The following is a 20,060-nucleotide window of genomic DNA, read 5'->3' as shown; positions in this document are numbered from 1 at the left end:
CTTTCTTGTTCAATTTTTATTTTCTCTTTGGGTCTGTTTGAGTTATTAATAATATAGTTATAATTACTATTTTTGGTCAAATGATATGAAGCCAAAAAGCAAAAGTAATGCATTTCATTTCAGTGTTGAGGAGTTTAAACGTGTTAAGCTGAATAACTGCTCAATTTTAAACTCCTAAGCAGTGCAACTGATCGATATGGACTTGTCACAGAACAAGGTCGTCATGGACATACCAGTAAACTGGATTCATACCCATGACAGCAATAAAAACCTGTTCCAATGCATAAGTCCCAGTGCGGTTAGTCGGCCAATGAAGTCCATCTGAAGCGAATTTAACTGCTGTGCAACCAAGTGGATTGTACCACCAAGCAGCGTTGTTGGAACCTGCGCAGCCATTGACGTCATTGTCGTAAGTACCAAAACGGGCTCCGTTCAAGTTCTTGTTGGGGTCACCTGCACCCCCAAAACCATCCAGATATTCATCACTTCCTGGGAAAATGTTAGTGTCTGGTTCGAAGTGATCCCAATGAAGCGCGTAGCCTTCAGCTTCTGAGTCCACTCGGAAGTTTCTGTAGTGTAAGTGGCCAAACGGTTTACCGAGAATATATAGAATTATAAACATGTCATACATGCCTTGTTTGGTCAGCTGATGCAGATTTTCCAAGCCGAGTATATAAAATCCCCCATACAATGGTATACCTTGCTTGACCTGCTGCCAGGAGACCGCATAATCCAAGGTGTAAGCAGAGTCGAAAGTCGTAATTTCAGTGTAATTCAAACCTGGAGTTTTGCAGCCCCATTCAAATTCAGTGTGTGACCCAAGTGGATTGATGACATATAAATTACCTATTACCTTTGGCGTCTCGACGCAGTCTGAAATGTAAACAATTCGGAGTAACAGGTTATACAATTCAAAAGTCTCATGCAAAGTCATCCATATCCCCCACACGTTCAGTATAAAGCGGCATATATACATTTTAAGGGACAGCACTGTGTATATTATAGCAATGCAACACAAAAACCCTTCGAAAATGTACATTTAAGTGCATAGCAAAGAACAAAAACAATTGGCAATTCCTGAATGAGAGTTAAAATCTAAAGTCGCAGGAACATTAGTTCAGGCATATAGCGAGGACAAATTGTTATTTACACAATTGAGTGAGTGAGTGAGTGAGTGAGTTAAGATTTAACGTCACATCGGCAGTATTTCAGCCATATCGTGACGAGAAGTACATTAATGATACACATATTTAGACTAAATAAAAACCTGTCAACGATTGACAGTAAATTAAGTAGATTTATCACAGATTATATCTAAAACTAGTCGTTAGCCATAAAAATATAACACCATACGTAACAATACAAGATTAAAAACGGGCTATAGATCGCCAGCCACTGAAGAGAGATCACCATGCTAGGGTCCATGGGTATACACAACTGAGTCATGAATACAAAATTATGTTTTTAAAACACATTTGTCAAACATTTTTGGGCATAGCAACATTATACTTGCCACTTCAGAAGCCATTCTGTAGATGTTGTGTCAGTACTTTTGTATTGACAAACAAATTAGATAGCGGACAGAAATGGCCAGTGTCGGCTTACTTGATGCTCGAGCAGATCTAGGATTATATTGGCCCATCCGCCAGTCGGGGCCCTTGGTGACTAGTATGACAAGTAACACATGCTCATTACAAATTACTGAGAGGTACGAGGGTTGTCTGTAATGTTTAATTAAAATTTGAGTGTAATGATTATAAACAGACTGATCACTTGATGTATACACATATCGGGATTTTGGGTAGAGTCATGTTTTTTTCCTTCATTTTTAGGGGCTGAGATATTTTTACAGCACATTTCAAATGTTACAAGTTTCACTAAAACATTCCAACTGTACAGCTGTAGGTGTTTTGGAAACAGAACAATGAAAATAGCATATAATAACACATTTTATTAAGTAATAAAAAACCCCATAATTTTTAACATCATTTGTAGCAAAAACCTAGTCAACTTGACATGTTTGTTTGTTTGTTTGTTGTTTAACGCCGCACTCAGCAATATTATAGCTATATGACGGCGGTCTGTAAATTATCGAATCTGGACCAGATAATCCATTGATAGACAGCATGAGCATCGATACACGCAATTGGGATCGATGCCATGTATCATCCAAGTCAGCGAGCCTGACCATCCGATCCCCTTAGTTGCCTTTTACGACAAGCATAAATTTAGTTTGAGGTGAAACTTTTGCTGCACTTTGCAGTTTGACAGCCTTAAAACATATTGATATAAAAGGAATGATGTACTGTTCATTCACATTCAAACCGTTGGAAGTGGTTGGTTGGTTGGTTGGTTGGTTGGTTTGATGTTTAACGACGCACTCAGCAATATTCCAGTTATATGACAGTGGTCTGTAAATAATCGAGTCTGGACCAGACAATCCAATGATTGATATCATGAGCATCGATCCACCCAATTGGGATCGATGATATGCATCAACCAAGTCAGCGACCCTGACCACCCGATCCCGTTCGTCGCCTTTTACGACAAGCATGGGTTGCTGAAGACCTATTCTACACCGGAATCTTCACGGGTCCGTTGGAAGTGACAAATGGCATGCTGAGATTAATGGTACTGAAAGAACAAGCCATTGGTATGATACATCAAGAAGCAACGCATGACCACGTTGCAAGGAGGTTTGGTTGTAGCTGAATATTTAGTTGTCACCAGGCTGATGGTCCGTTATAGGCACACTGGGTGAATGAGAGACAGGCGATACTTCATCGTCAACGTCATTGGTAAGGTGGCGGCCTAGGCCGATGCCACAACCAGCCATGCACCATAACAATACCCCTGAATGTTTGTCCACAAAGCAAATTACTAATATTGAAAGTCCAAGTACACAGTAAAATGCATTTCTTTAATCATTTGATTTTTGCTTCAGATTGGTCAGAATAAGGAAACTCACTCACATCATCATCATCAAAAAAAAAAAGAAACAGGTGACATCAGACCCCCTTTGTACAGGCAAAACGCACCCATTAGGAAAGAAAGTTCCAGACAGGTGCACGAAATGCTTGAAGCCTGAATGGCACTCTCCCATTGTCTTGGTTAAAAACTAGATAGCTCTTATTGCTTTGCCGCAGACTATGGTCTCCTCAATGTAGTTACCAAACCTATATTTTTGCCTGTACAACATCTGCCAATATTTTTGTGTGCATGATTTGCCTAAATTACACCCCATGGTGTTTTAGGATGGAATCTCCTTCCTTTTGGTCTCAAAAATACTCCTGTGGCATTTCTGCAAACCATTTCAGAAGAAATGAAATGGCGTTACATACTAATATATGTAGATGACATAATATTTTCAAAAACGTTTTTGGAACATTTGAGTCACCTCAAGGCAGTATTCGAAAAGATCCAAGAAGCAGGACTCACTCGAAAACCAAGCAAATGTAAATTTGCGACAAAACAAGTCGCCCACTTTGGGCATATCATCAGCAGAGGTGGCATCCATGTCGATACACTTTAAAAATAGATTCAGTCACACAGATCCCACCCTCTCAAATGTTCCTGACGTGTGTCATCTCTTAGATTTGGTCATGTATTATCACATATTTGTAGCAAACATTTATAGCATCGCCTCCCCTCTGTACACCCCTCTTAAATAAGACGCGTCTTCCGATTGGTCCAACAACTGCCAACAGGTATTCGAAAAAGCAAGCCCATACAACCCCCATACTTGCATATCCCGACCAAAACCCTTCATCCTCACAACTGATGCATCTCAAACTGCAATAGAGTCCATTTAGGCCAACTTGATTTTCATGGCGTAACTTTGAATGATGTTAGTTCATGTCTTTTAAACATACAAGGATCGCCCTGTTCTGTTTTTTTAGATTGGTAGCGTTTCTGATGCCTGACTGTTTCCAAGTAAGGGTATATTATGCTTAATGGTTATTTCCCATCACAGTCAACAACTGTTATCACCTCTTGAAATGGAAGATTTGAAATGTTTACTAATAAATAAGGGTTACAGGTATACTGTCTCTCTGTCAAAGATTCTGGCTTTGCTCACGAGATATTTTGTATTGACACAAATGGCCATATTGTGGTCGAGACTTTTTATTGTGGCTGAGTTATTTTTTTCTCAAGCAGATTGGGGCTGAGTGTTTTTTACACAAAATTATGAGCTGTGTTTTTGTTACCCCCTAGAAATCATATTGTCCCCCCTTAACCGTGCTATGTAGCAATTTCTATGCAACAAAAATCTAAGATAGGTATGGTTATTCTCACGTGGGTAATAATTGAAAATGACACTTGTTATAGTAAATACATTGTACATTATTTACTTAATTAAGCAGCAATAAATAAAGGGTTCGGCACCACAAATGCTACCTTGAACACTCAACCAAAGTATGCCTATTGACATATTAAAGTATCTCGACGAAACGTATGTGGTCCAACCATTGCGTTTAAAATACATGCTGTTATATCAAACATTAAATCAGTCATATTACTGTCTAAAATCCTACGGTGGTACATAAGATGATACCATGCTTACTGATGTGAAAATAACCTGTTGAGTGAGTGAGTTCAAATTTAACGTCGCATCAGCATGATATAAGTCACTGGATTGTGTGGTCCAGACTCGATTTCTCACAGGCCACTGTCATATAGCTGGAATATTGCTGAGCGCGGTGTTAAACAACAATCCAACCAACCCTCCCCAGTCGGATTTTGAAACACATTTCAGTGGATCCAGTGCTTTAGAAAATTGATGATAGGTAGGAAAGTAAGATGGTGATCCAAAGTTGTTCCCAAGAATTTCGCTTCCTTTATAACGTCAATTGTCTCTCAATTGTATGCATATTTTCACATTCATATGATGCATTAAAATCATCAACGAACAATGACCTATCAACAGTCATTTAAAACTTTAGATAAACCATTTATGTTCATACTAAACACGGTAACTGATAATATACTACCCCGTAGGACACCCTGATCTTGATCGAAAACTTCAGACAAGGTTGACCCTACACGTACCTGGAAATTTCTACCTATTAAAAGCTGTGAGAAACAAATAGGCAAACGGCCTCTCAATCCCATCTCATAGGGGTCTTTTAAAATGCCATGTTTCAAGTTTGTAACATTGGCTTTTTAAAAATCGAGGATCCTCACCTTTCAGTAAATATTCATGTGTATATCTGCTTTGGCCAGTGCGACATCGTCGCAATTATGACCTCTTCAAATCTGGACTGACAGCACAAGCACGAGTTCATTCCCCTTACACGCATGGGCAACGCGTTACGCACCCCGTGTGCACCGCGTTGGTCACTCGTCTGGAACCGGTCCGCCACGCGTGTGATACCCGTGCGCAACGCGTGTCACACTCATTAGAGGGGGAACAAACTTTTGACCAAAGGAAGACCCATGTTAAACTGAACCCGTAGGTGGTAACAAGGAGATAACCTTTTGATTTCCTGACGTAAAATGTTAACACAAATTGTTATTATATGTACTCGCTGATGTCTCAGTTTTAGATGTGATTTAGTTGGAAAATATGAGTACTGTTGTGGCTTCTACATGATATTTTGATAGTGTTAAGAGAATACATGATCCTGTTAAATGTTATTGCTATTCAAATGCTCTTTTGTGATTTGACATTAAACGTCTGTAGTACGACTTTCAGTGATCATGTTTATGAGGTTTGGTGGAGCATTGTTTTTATTGGACCCTAATTACTTTATGATGGTTGGGTCTCTTTGTCTCAGCTCCATAGCTGTGACGCTGGGGAAGGGGAGCATTTAATTAATGAGAGTAGGTTATATCATGGAGGATACACTTGAGGGAGAGGGTTCTACTAATTACCGTACCACATAAAAAGACCTGTAGACGTGAGCGCGGGGTTGTGTGTAAGATGGCCGTTGCATAATGGCCGCCAGGAATGGTAAACATTGAGCTAAAGCAGTGTTGTTTTCACGGGCTTGTTGAATAAATTCCTAGCCATGCTGTCCATATATCTTCTACTTGATCCTAGATACATCATTCTGGCATATACAATGTATATTTTTCAACGTACATTAATAGTCATATCTTTTAGAGTATTTGTCAATTGTGTTGAGCTTACAAGCAATAATTGTAATTTGTGGTGACATAAATATAAAACGTCTCATTTAAAACATGAAGTAAGTACATAGTAAATAACAAGAGTTTGCCACTAACGTGGCTATATCCCCCGCCCCTGTTGCAGAATTTATTACATAATTAAATCTAAAAAAACTCATATCTTTTAACCGAGGTGGAACTTGTCATGGAAATTGTAAAAAAAGAAGAGTTTGGAACTCAAGACCATCTTGTTGCCATGGAAATGTAAAAAAAAATTCAAACATTTCTAAATAGCAAAAGGCACCAGCTCAGCATGTACCTGGTAAACCTGCAAAGGTTTGATGAAAATATATTGAACGATTTCTGAGTTATGCTCCGGAAACGAAACGTTTAGTCGCCTTTTACTCACAAGCATGGGTTGCTGAAGACCTATTCTACCCCGGAATCTTCACGGGTCGAATTATTGATATCATATAACGAATAAATAGTAAAAAAAGCGCCCTATATATTGTTCTTTGTGGATTGTATTAAGTAACGCGATTGCATCACGGTTATAGCGTTAATTGCTCGTCTTTTTTCTGCACCATCATTTCTTTCATCTTATGAAAAACTGTTTAAAAATGGCAACTTATAATTAACCAAGGTAATAATACTTACCCGACCTGCGTTTATTTATCTCTCTGTCATTATTATCGTTAACATGTGTCTACTTTTAGGCGTATATACTTATGCCATACATCGTACTGATTAAGGAATGCTAATGAAGCCAAACAAATAATGTTTTTGGAAAAACAAATCTTGTTTATTGATTATATGGTATTTCATTGGTACATTTCACAAATTGAAATTTGATCAAGCAAGAAGAGGAACTAGCATAAAGTAACCAGTGGTGTTTGCAAGGCCTTACAGAACAGACGCTTCAATGCCATTTTCTAAATAAACAAATTAGTCAAGAATATCTAAAGTCAATTATGTTTCTGCAGTAAACCACAAAAGTCATTCAGATTTTTATAGTCAGCGTCGGTGTACACAACCTGGACATAGTCACAGTGCTTTGGCATAAATTCATTCAGACTTGATTAGTGTCATTATATAACCACCTACAGTCACACTGATGTGGCATTATTCATTCAGAATCATCACTTTCTGAGGTGAATCTGTCGGTTGATATCGGGAGGATTGTTCATCACCCGGCAAGTCCCTTGTCTGAATTGTGTGAGCTAGATCTTCTTAAATGTAGCTGGTGTCAGATAGTGAAATCCAGGTACCTGAAACAATTCATAACATCTTTAGAAACTTCTTGTTCAAAAATTATGAAATACACACATATTTACAAATGTTGTTTTCTCGAACAGTGAGGTATTGACAATTTATCTTGCAACTGATATTTAACCATCTTTGAACATGTGAATAAGCCACTGCAAACAGAAAAGTGTTCAGAAAATACAAAAATGTATCGGGTCTTCTAAAACAATACCTTAAGCACCACAAGGTTCACCTGAATTTTGCATGAATGTTTGCATTACATCAAAATGTAAGGAAGGGTCATCAAGACAATGCAAAACTAAGTTACATAGGTTCATATACATAAAAACTATTCATAATAATCAAAACACAGGTCATGTAAGTGATCTCAAAATACAACATAATGAGCAAGTGAGTTTCATGCAGCTTGTTAGCAATATTTCAGCTATGGGCTTCACACATTGTACCCATGTGGTGAATTGAACCCGGGTTTCAGAGACTGTTTTACCCACTAGGCTACCCTAGCACACCAAATGCAAAAGAAAGTACATTAGGATTTCAGACAATAGATATTCTCTCCAAATTCATTAATTCATTATTGGAAGGTATATTGAAATTCAAATTTTGACAAATTAGGATGAGACTGTAGAAGTATTTATCTAGAGTATTATGGATATTTAATATCTACCCTTAGTTTGTAGTCCAACTTAGACAGTAATAAGAAATTCAACTGAAAAGTACAACCTGAACCATCAACTTAAAACTATGTACATTACATTAAAGGGGCCGGTCATGTATTACCGGTATGTTCTCATTCATTTTTGACACTACCCTGCCTGAAAGAAAATGCTAACACTTTATATTTTATTGTCCATTTTGTCATAAGCCTCCCCTAGAGACTCTCACATTTTATCATTATCCTATCTTTTTTTAAATTAGCTTAATGAAGATTAACAATAACATGCAAATCTGCCAAAATATTGGTCTGGCAAAGTTTAAATCAGTCATAATTACTGTTATAAAGTTTTGGATACATCGTCTGTTTCTAAATACAGTGAAACCCAACTTCGACTTGCGTGACATTATTGAATCATCTACCCAATGTTCTTTATGAATTGATATGCATCTGCACAGAGTGGTCAAAGTCCTTGTCTGACACATAGTGTGCTACAAGGGAAACATCAGTTTGTGTCCAGCCAAGCTGTCTGATAATCTCAAGGGCTGCCTTGGTAGCATCAAGGGATGTAGCTAATCCTAAATAAACATAAAACAAGTGACATCATCTCTTCTATAGAACACATGATCAAAGCCTGCCCCACCTTTGATGTTTATTACTTTCTTACTCTAAAAACAGCACATTAGCAAAATGAACTCACTGTCAACTCATTGTGGACTAGGGACTAACAGGGCAATTAGTGTCGGGTGGGTATTAGCGCTTGCAATTGTCTGTTAATTACTTAATTGAGTAGTGACGGCTTAGTCAGTTGTGCATTTACAACCACGCTGACTGCTATTCAACTTATCAAGTCAGTTTACTATGTAACATGCTTCTGGGGACCAATGAAAATGGCCGAACTAATGGGCATGGCCTCAACCCTTCATAATCAACAATCTAAAAAACAACAAAAAATCCTAATACTTACCGACTCGCTCAGTGGACTACAAGCCCTCCAAAATGAAAACACCAAAAAGCGCCCTGAACTAATAAATCAGATACTAAAAAGCTCAAACGATTTAACCAAGGCAGGCAAACAAATAGTATTCATTTGGATCCCCGCCCACGTAGTAGTATACGGCAATGAAAACGCCGATAAAGCAGCTAAACTATCCCTTAAAATCCCAGAAATAAGCTTAAACCTACCCATCTCCAAATCAGAAATTAAAAATGTTAACAAACAAAAAATCACCAAAAAATGGCATAACCTATATCAAAACTCAAATAGCAAAATCAAAAAGGTTCTAAAAAAAAACCTAACCAAACAAAAAATTCTACATCCGTCCAAAAAAATCGACAGTAATTACTAAACTCCAAACAGGACATACCAGCCTAAATAACCACCTCAAAATAATAAGAAAACACACAACAGGAACCTGCCCACATTGCAAACAACAAGAAACCCCAGAACACGCACTCATACACTGCACCCACTACCTAACACACCGAGCTACACTACAAACCACCCTAAATCTAAATAAGCATCTTACTCTAGAAGCAATCCTAAACCCACAAAATAAAATAGAAAAATTCAAAGCCTTAGGCGTATACTTAATCAAAACCGGGGGCACGGGTGGCCCAGTCGTCTAAGGCGCCGCGATTCGCTGTACAGAGTTGCGTCCCTTGGGCACGCCAGAAACCTATGATTGAGTGTTCGAATCCCAGTTCGCCCCGATTTTGTTTCTAGGTTTGCCAGCACCATACCCGTGCTCGTGGGTTTCACCGAAGTGGTAAACGTCTGAAACCTGCATCACTTCGGGCTTTCCTCCCACATTAAGCTGACACGCCGTGATATAACTGGAATACTGTTAAAAGCGGCGTTAAACCCAACTCACTCACTCACTCACTCACTTAATCAAAACAGGACTAATAAATCGCAAGTAAGTAAGTAATGAAATTACATCTTGCTGGATGACAGTTTTTTCTACTTTATCAGAGATCAGAAATAAAAATAATGGCGGTTTTGATGTGCATTTATTTGCTGTGTTCACTAGGATGATTAGTAGTGATGGTATTTGAATTATTAGACACTATTTATTCCAAAAGAGGAATAGGGTTGGTGAAGAGGCAAAGCTGATTTGAACAACATATACAATTAATAAACAGAAACTGTACAAAAAACAGATGAACTGTACCTTCATTTAAAACTATCATGATGCAAATTTTCACTGAATCAAAGTCATATCTTTTCAAGACTCAGATAAGGCTGTAGTGATTTAAGTTCACATAAAACTTGCTAATTTCAAATGACCCATCCCGCACTTATGATTTGGTTTGGTTTGTTGTTTTATGCCGCACTCAGCAATATTCCGTCTATATGTAAATAATCGAGTTTGGACCAGACAGTCCAGTGATTGACATCATGAGCATCGACCCACACAATTTGGATCAATGACATGCATCAACCAAGTCACCGACCTGACCGCCACCTGATCGTGTAGTCAACTCTTTAGACAAGCATAGTCGCCTGTTACGGCAAGTATTCGGCTACTTTATATTTGTGTGTCCAAATTACGTCATTATTAGAGATAATATATATTATTATACACATGAATATGATATAAAAATGGCAAATATGGTTGACAATATGAGCATTGATCTAAGAAATTGGAGCAGAATTGTGAATATTCACCTAATGAAGGAATAAGTATATACTCCGAAATGTTGTTATCCTCATAATAAAGAAGTTGACATCAATACTTTCCTCCTTTAAGTCCTTATGTGTATCACTTGTAAATAACTTTCATAGACTTTAGGAGTATATCTGCTATATATGTGTGTACTTAAATAAATCATTGCATCCTTACCTGGGGCAGGAATAGATAATTTGACAGAAACAATAGTCAAATTTATAGCCAAATTCAGGTATTTCAAGATTTTCAGTTGTGGCGACACCTGCACTGATACCCATACAGTATTTGATTTGTAGTAGTAAACTGTTCTAGTATTTTCTGTCTGTAGCTGTAAATAAGTTCCGAAATTGTAGCGAGCCCCTGCTCAGACATTAGGAGGAACAAGATGACATAGATATTAACCCATTTGTAAAATGTACAGCCTGTAGTATGTTTGTTGCCACATATTTTTTAAACATATTTATTTCACAACTTGTGGACTGGATTGTAAACAAGCAAAAACTTATTTGAATACCGCTCCTGAATTAGAATACAATATAATATGACAAAAGTACAGTCAAGGAATACACTTATATACATGTTCTTATTATAGAAACTACGTTGTCGGCGCTGTCAGGTCTCATTTTTAGTAGTAATAGTGTACTGCAATATACGGCAAGGAATAGTATTATAAATTTAAGATGCTATGTAAAATCACAAAACCTATTGGATAGCTGAATGTAGTCGTGTACTGATTTAATAATTTCTAAGTTTATTTTTGACGTACCTAATAGAATTGAATTTAGATCGTATCCCTTAACATAATAGTACATATTCTGTCTTAAATCATTGTAATTTGGGCATATGAGAAAGAAGTGAAGTGCATCTTCAGTGTGATGGCCACAGCTACATGCGGGATATCTGATAAATATCGTGTGACCCGGTCTGCATTAAGATCACTGCATCCAAGTCGAAGGCGGGCGTGCACAATTTGACAAAATCTGGACCCGTAGTTTAGATCAAAACTTATCGTATTTTGTGAAGTCCTCTTTATATGTTTTTTTGAAAGAACTCAGTGTATCTGCATCTATATATTCGTCCGATAGCGAATTCCAAATTTGGACAGTATCAGGAATAAATGATTTAGCATAATTTACCGTTTTACAGTTAACAGTTTTCAAATTAGAACTATTTCTCAAATTGAACCCACTCGTTTCTAAGACTTTTTGAGGAATAAGATCAGAAAGATAAGCCGGTACTAAATTATTTACCATTTTATAAAAAATAGTTAGTTTTGACGTGTATCGTCGTTCTTCTAGTGATGTTAGGTTAGTTTCCTTATATAGTTTACTGTGACTGGTGCCACGGACGGCTCCGCAAATAGTTCTTAGTGCATCTAGGTTTAATTTTTCAAGCAGTGATGCTTGCTCCTTGGTACAATTATCCAAAATGTGACAACAATAATCAAAGATTGGCAAGATAAAGGATTTATACATTGTTTCTAAGGTCTTTCTACTTAGGCGGTATTTAAAGCTTCTAAGACAATTAATCATTGGACTAACCTTCTTAAGTATACTATCAGTATGATAGTCCCACAGGCAATCATGTTGAGGTATTAAACCTAAATGTTTATGGGAGTTAACTTGCAGTTGCAGTTTGTACCCCAAGCGAGCAACACCTCCCAAGCCAGCACAGAGCATTGCCTGATAGCCAGCCAAGGAGAACTCCAACATCGGTAATTATCATGTCATCCTTTCAGCCTTATTCACATACTCTTACAATCACTCTCACCGTTTGTTTGTTTGTTGTTTAACGCCGAACCTAGCAGTGTTCCAGCTACAGGACAGCGGTTTGTAAATAAACGAGTCTTGGCCAGACAATCAGTTGCAGTTTGTACTCCCAGCGAGCAACACTTCCCAAGCCAGCACAGAGCATTGCCTGATAGCCAGCCAAGGAAACTCCATCATCGGTAATTATCACGTTATCCTTATTCACATACTCTTAAAATCACTCTCACCGAATTAATCATAAAACCCCTAAATCCTTAAAAAACAACAACACTAAATAACCAACACCTTATCCTACCCAATCTCCCTAACACAGCTCGCACTCATTTCTACTCACTACCCACGCCCACCACTCAAACACACCCTTTGACCCAACTCCTAAAAACAACAAACACCTAATCCCCCCTTCTCCTAAACACAACGCTCGCTCTTTCCTACTCACCACCCACGCCCACCACTCACATACCTCCACTCCTTCGACTAAATATCTCTTAATCCCCGCTTTCCACTTGTCTCGTCTTATCCCAGCCTTCCAGAATCAAACTTAATCTTCAATAAATAATCCATTTCCCAAACCCTCCTACTAAAACCAACAACAAATAACCACCGCAACCTCCTCCGCCTCCTAAACACAACTCAACAAGTAAAAACAACAAACCAACTCACCTCCCCAAAACACTCCACCACCACTCACCACAACACACGCTCTCCAACACAACACCCAAACAATATGACTGACACCCGCAACGCCACACTCGCAGACATTCCAGCTCCTTACTCACCCACGCCTGCGGAAGCGCACAACACCTCTGGGAGGTCACTCGAAAACATCGTCCCGACCGAGTATGGCGAAAACACGACATACACCACCCCAACCAAACCAGCTAACTCGCCACCACAAAACACCAAAAAACGCAAACTCGACACATCCACTCCACCTCTATCGCCAACACCCTCCCCGGCCGCCTTCCTCACCACCTTCGCCCTCTACTTCTTCTCGGCAGGCTCAGGCACCACTCTCTCACTAGAACTTTCGGCAGACAAAATAGGACTTTGGTTCAAAAGACAAAAAATAAATTACAACAATATTAAAAAAGCCAACAAAGGATACCAGATAATCTTACCTAACCGAGAATCTTACAACGCAGCAAATAAAATAACTCAAATATTCCACGTCACGGTAATCAAACAAACACCTAATTGGCAACAATATACACGAGGCGTAATTAGGGTTAACCCAAGGGAAACAACTGAGGACTTACAATTATACTCTCTAGAAGCTAACATAAACCAAGACCAAAACCCTCAACCCCTAATCACCAGCACGCGCAGAATAACCTCAACTAGAAACGGAAAAACGGTCCCAACCTCCATTGTCATAATCAACTTTAAAAAACCCGCTAAATTCCCTGAAGCCCCCAAACACATATCCTTCGGAGCCCACACCAACTTAGAAGTCAAACCTGATATAAAGCAGGTTAAGCAATGTTCAAAGTGCCTCAAATACAACCACACTGCTTCCCAATGCACATACCCTAAAACTAAATGTAAAAAATGCGCACAAACAGACTGCCCAGGCACATGCACACCCTGGTGCATCCACTGCAAATCCACCCAACACACCTCACTTTCAAACCAATGCCCACACAGACACACACTCACCCAGCAGGCCAACAAACACATAAACATAGAAACGGCTAAAATCCAAACACGAAAATTTGCTATACCTGCATCTAAACCACTCCTCCCTACACCACACCCAAACACCATCCCACAAACAAACACCACACCCATAACCGACAGCTCTGTCTGGGACCCCCACCGAGAAACCGCACCCACCTCACACACACAAGCAGCCACTCAACCAACCACGAACCCTCCCAAAACATCAACCCCCGCATGCAAAACAAACCTCAAAATGACCACCACAACACGACCCTCATCCAAGCACCCTACAGCCCATATGGCAACAACGCTCTCCCACAAGCAAGCACAACAACAAAACACAAACACTAAGAAAACATCAGCTACACCCATCCCGCCAACACCTTCACAACCCTCCACATCACATGCCTCCCCCATGGAAACTCAACCAGCTAAACCTAATCCAACCCATGACGAAGATTTCTCCACTACTGAGGAAACAATAGACACTACTCCAACTAAAACAAACCAAACTTCCCAACCAGCCAACACCCCAAACCTAAATAACCCCACCTTACTCCTAGCATATATGCATAGTCAAAACTCACCAAAAGCTAGTATGGAATCCTTCCACAAAGTAGCTTTCAATCTAAAATTAACCGATCTTCCCTTCTTCCTCTTTAACCTCCATCTAAAAGAACTCACCGAATAAATTAAAAACTAAAAACTAAATCACCAATCACCCGAAACCAATAATGGAAGGACTAAATATTTTTCAGTGGAACGCCAACGGACTCACCTCCCACGGCCATGAACTAAAAACTTAATTTAAACTAAATAAAGGCCCTCACATTGCTTGTATACAGGAAACCAAATTCTCAAAAAAATCGAAATTCACACTACATAACTACAACTCAGTTAGAACTGACAGAGCTAAACCGAAAACAAGAAGAGCTGCAGGAGGACTAATCATATTTATCATGGAAGATATAAATTACGAAGAAATAAAAATAGACACGCCAAACCTAGAAGCCAACGGCATTAAAATCACATTAAATAACCGAAACATAAACATCATAAATATTTACCACTGGGCGGAACAAAAAGTCCAACCTGAGGATCTAAACAAACTACTCAAAATAAGCGATAAATCTACTATATTCCTAGGAGACTTTAACGCTCACCATCCTACATGGAGCATAGATGATGAAATAGATAATCATTGCAAATTAATCTCCGAATGGATAGAAACAAACGACCTAGTACTCCTTAATAGCAACCAACCCACGAGGTACGATAAGATAAACCAAAAAATGTCGGCCATCGACCTAACCATATGCACCGCAGATCTAGCCCAAAGCACTCAATGGGAAGTGCACGACGTCCCGCTAGGTAGCGACCACTTCCCCATAAACATAACTATAGGAAATACAAACGTACCAATCCAAACAGAAAACCAAGAACCAAAATTCCATTACAATAAAGCTAACTGGGACCAATTCCAAGATATCTGCAACGAAGCTAACTTAAACGAAATAGAAAATAATGATCCAGAAACCTATTGTAAAAACCTAACAGACTATATAATAAACGCAACCAAAACCTCCATCCCCTTCAAAACATCTAAGACAGGCAAACCGACGGTACCATGGTGGAATGAGGAAATAGACTAGACGAAAACGTAAATCAGCCTTCAATAAAGCAAAACGCGACTACAAATATTTAAACATAGCCCATGAAAAATAAACCACCAGGTTCAAAAACTAGTCCAAATAGCCAAAAGTAGAGACTGGAAAAAATTCTGCGAAGGTATAAATAACCGTACAGATGCCAGAACGGTCTGGCGCAAAATCCACGCCATTAGAGGCTTAAAACGACATAAAAAAAACCTAACATTAACAACTCAACCAACCCCGCCCAAAAAGCAAATAATCTCGCCAACCACTTTTCGGCCGTTAGCAGTAACAGTAACTTCAGCCAAAAATTCCAAGATAAACTTAAAACAGAAAACAAACCCACAAAAGAACCAAACAATAACAATCTAGAAATAAATCAACCCTACACAATGGAGGAGGTCCTCTACGTAATCCAAAACAGGAAAAAGGGCACAGCCCCAGGATTAGACCTAACCTCTTACCAAATAATTAAAAAACTCCCCCTAAAACTACTCCAGGCACTACTCAAACTATACAATCTCATCTATCTAAAATTCTATCCACCATCAAGGACTCAGGCTTTGCCTGGGTGCCTTCCGCACATCTCCTATATCTAGTCTTTATGTTGAAGCTGATGAGCCATCCCTTAAAGACCGCCGCCTAAAATTATCTTTACAGTACATCACGAAACTATATTCAAATCAATCAAATCCTGCATATGACTGCGTTTTTCATCCTCATCATGTAGACCTCTATCATAAGAAACCGTCGCTTGTTCCACCCCTTGGAGTAAGAATACAACCTGACATTTCTGCTGCAAATATTGATCTCACAATCATATCTCCGACTCAAATACTCTCGTCTCCTCCGTGGCAACTAGTAAAGCCAGAGGTAGATCTTTCATTAACGGCACTAAAGAAATCAGACACCAATCAACTCATGTATCAGCAAGAGTATAATCAATTAAGAAGTGCATACAATACTTACAAGTCTATATTTACAGATGGATCCAAGGATGGTGACGCAGTTGCTTGCGCCACCGTCATTGGATCCAGAACCATATCATCCAGATTACCAAATGAAAGTTCCATTTTTACAGCAGAATCGCAGGCAATATTAACAGCTCTCAAATATATAAATACTCAGTCCAAACATAATAACTTCATCATATTTTCTGATTCCCTTTCTTGTCTTCAAGCCATTAAGAATATTTCATATGAACATCCACTTTTACACGAAATTATAGAATTATTTAATGATCTTGCTACTGGCCAATATGACATCGTCTTTTGTTGGTTACCAAGCCATGTTGGTATCATTGGTAACACAATGGCTGATGCTGCTGCAAAGGCAGCACTCAACAAATCTGTGACACCACTTCTTATTCCATACACTGATTATAAACCCATGATTAGATCTTACATCCGTGATCTAATGCAAAAGAAGTGGGACACCCAAGTAGGTATCAATAAATTACATGAAATTAAACCAACTATCGGTTACACCTACTTGGGCTGTCAGTCCAGATTTGAAGAGGTCATAATGCGACGATGTCGTATTGGCCACAGCAGATATACACATGAGCATATATTAAAAGGTGAGGATCCTCCGTTTTGTGTCCCTTGTGATGAAAGAATCACGGTCAAGCATGTCCTGCTTGACTGCATTGATTTTTCCATCACAAGGGATAAATATTATAGTGTCAAAACAGTCAAGAACCTTTTTAGTCAAGTTAATTCTCATTTAGTATTGCACTTTTTAAAGGAAATTGATTTAATCCATAAATTTTGATGTACGTAATATGTTTTTATATATTGGTAGTGCTAATATATAACTTAGATTGTTAGTGGCTGTACCCTCGAAGGGGGTTGAAGTAGCGTAAAATTATTGTCCCCCTAAGAGGGTATGTCAGTCCCACATCATTCAATGTATTGTTATGCATACCAGAATTTTAGAACGTAGTATTTTTGTCATTTTAATCTAAGGCTTAACTGGTAAACTATCGCCAGTGACTGAAGGGATGATATAAATCCAGCCAGGGCCCGTGCAGGAAGCAAAGGCACTGTAAGTCCCCATGGTCCCTGGTATGGTGATCTCCCTTTAGTTACTGACGATCTCTAGCCCATTTTTATATTGTGTTGTTAATTCTTTCTGCTTTTATATGTTCCTCAACTAGTTTTAATACACTCTGTGATATTCTAGTTATTGTACTGTCCTTTGCTGACAGTTTTTTTTATAAAGTATATATACTTATATGTTATTAATGTATTAATTCTCGTCACGATATGGCTGAAATATTGCCGATGTGACGTTAAATATTAACTCACTCACTCACTCATCTATCTAAACGGACAGGTTCCTACTCCCTGAAAACAGGCCCTAGTCATACCAATCCCTAAACCTAATAAACCAGCTAATCAAGCTAACTCATATAGACCAATATCTCTAACTTCAAACTTATGTAAAGTAATGGAATCAATGGCTAAAAATAGATTACAACATTACTTAACCCAAAATAACATCATAAACCCAGATCAAAGCGGTTTCACTCCTGGCCGCTCAACCCTAGATAACCTCGCCCGACTAGAACAAGATATTAAGACAGGACAACTAAATAAACAATATACCACAGGCATCTTCTTAGACTTCTCTAAAGCTTTCGACATGGTATGGCACGATGGGCTAATACAAAAACTTAAAAAAATAGGACTCAAAGGTCAGATAATAAACTACATCCAGGACTTCTTAAACAATCGTAAAATAACCGTGGGTATAGACCAAACTCTATCGGACCAATGTCCCCTAGAAAATGGCACTCCACAGGGCAGTATCCTCAGCCCCACCCTCTTCAATATAATGATAAACGATCTATAAGAGGGTCTATCCCCTAAAGTAAACACATCAAAATTCGCGGATGATGGAGCCATCTGGATCTGCACTAAAAGCATGAAAATGGCCCAAAATCTACTCCAAAAATCTCTTAATAAAATACAACAATGGGCTGACAAATGGGGCTTCTCCCTTAACTCAGAAAAAACAACAGGAATAGTATTCAAACATAAAAACATGAAACCCGCCTCCCCAATCCTCCAGCTAAACAATCAAACAATCAAATTTTAAAAACAAACCAAATTCATAGGACTTATTTTTGATGAACATCTCACCTGGGATGCTCACATCCAAAACCTAACAACTAAATGCAGTAAAGACCTAAACACCCTAAGATGCCTAACTGGCTCTAACTGGGGAGCCTCCAAAGATACTCTCCTCTCTCTCTACATATCCCTAATTAGATCTAAACTAGACTACGGCTGCGCCATATACAACACCCTAAACACCTCTCTATCTAAAAAACTTGACTCAATACAATATCAGGCTCTCAAACTCATTACACGCACCCAACATGGCACCTCCTACACCTCACTTCAGGCCTTAACAGGAGAAATGCCACTAAGTCTACGCAGGGAACAGCTAAGCTTAAATTTCGGGGCCGCGTCCCAATCAAACCCTCTCATCCAAAACTTAATAAACCAAAACATCAGCCCTAAAAACCAAGCTCTAGCTCGTAAACACCCCTTACTTACCCCAATATCCCAAAGAATAACAAACTACCTAAATGAACACCAAATTAAAAATCTTAAACAAAACTGCAAACAATCAAATATCTTCACCCCTAAACTTAAAATACCCAAAATAGACACAACACTAGCTAGCCAAATAAATAAACAAACCGACCCAAACATAGCTTAAACTACCACACTAGCATACATACACAAAAATTGGCCAAATTGGTGTCACATTTACACGGACGGATCCTCAGATCCGACCTCCAAACACACGGGTTTCGGAGTCTATACCACACAACCAACTAAAACCACACAATCCTTCCGACTCCAAAATAACCAATCAATATTCACGGCAGAACTAATTGGCATGACCTCAGCCCTCCACAATCAAGAATCCAAAAACCACCAAAAAATCCTAATACTTACTGACTCCCTAAGTGGACTACAAGCCCTCCAAAACAAAAATACCAAAAACCGACCTAAATTAATAAATCAAATACTTAAAAGCTCCAACGACCTAACAAAAGCAGGCAAACAAATAACCTTCTTGTGAATACCCGCCCACGTAGGAATATACGGTAATGAAAACGCCGATAAAGCAGCTAAACTATCCCTCAAAATCCCAGAAATAAGCTTAAACTTACCCATCTCAAAATCAGAAATTAAAAGTGTAAACAAGCAAAAAATTACAAAAAGATGGCATAACCTATATCTAAACTCAAATA

General features: G+C 38.7%; 1 protein-coding gene across 1 annotated transcript in view; it reads right to left on the bottom strand.

Moving 5' to 3' along the window:
• Positions 1–205: 205 nt before the first annotated feature.
• Positions 206–20,060, bottom strand: part of LOC139449005 (microfibril-associated glycoprotein 4-like) — a 76,173-nt gene continuing 56,318 nt past the window's right edge. The window contains exons 2-3 of the mRNA XM_071230494.1: positions 1,606–1,665; positions 206–873 (exon numbers count right to left, since the gene is read on the bottom strand). Of these exons, the coding sequence (XP_071086595.1) occupies positions 206–873; positions 1,606–1,665 (728 nt within the window). The remainder of the gene's footprint in view (positions 874–1,605; positions 1,666–20,060) is intronic.

This window comes from Haliotis cracherodii, unplaced genomic scaffold, assembly GCF_022045235.1.
Source record: "Haliotis cracherodii isolate W230 unplaced genomic scaffold, xgHalCrac1.p SCAF_7, whole genome shotgun sequence".
NCBI classification, from domain to species: domain Eukaryota; kingdom Metazoa; phylum Mollusca; class Gastropoda; order Lepetellida; family Haliotidae; genus Haliotis; species Haliotis cracherodii.
The sequence above is the reverse complement of the archived record's forward strand: the minus strand, read 5'-3'. Positions and strand labels throughout refer to the sequence as shown.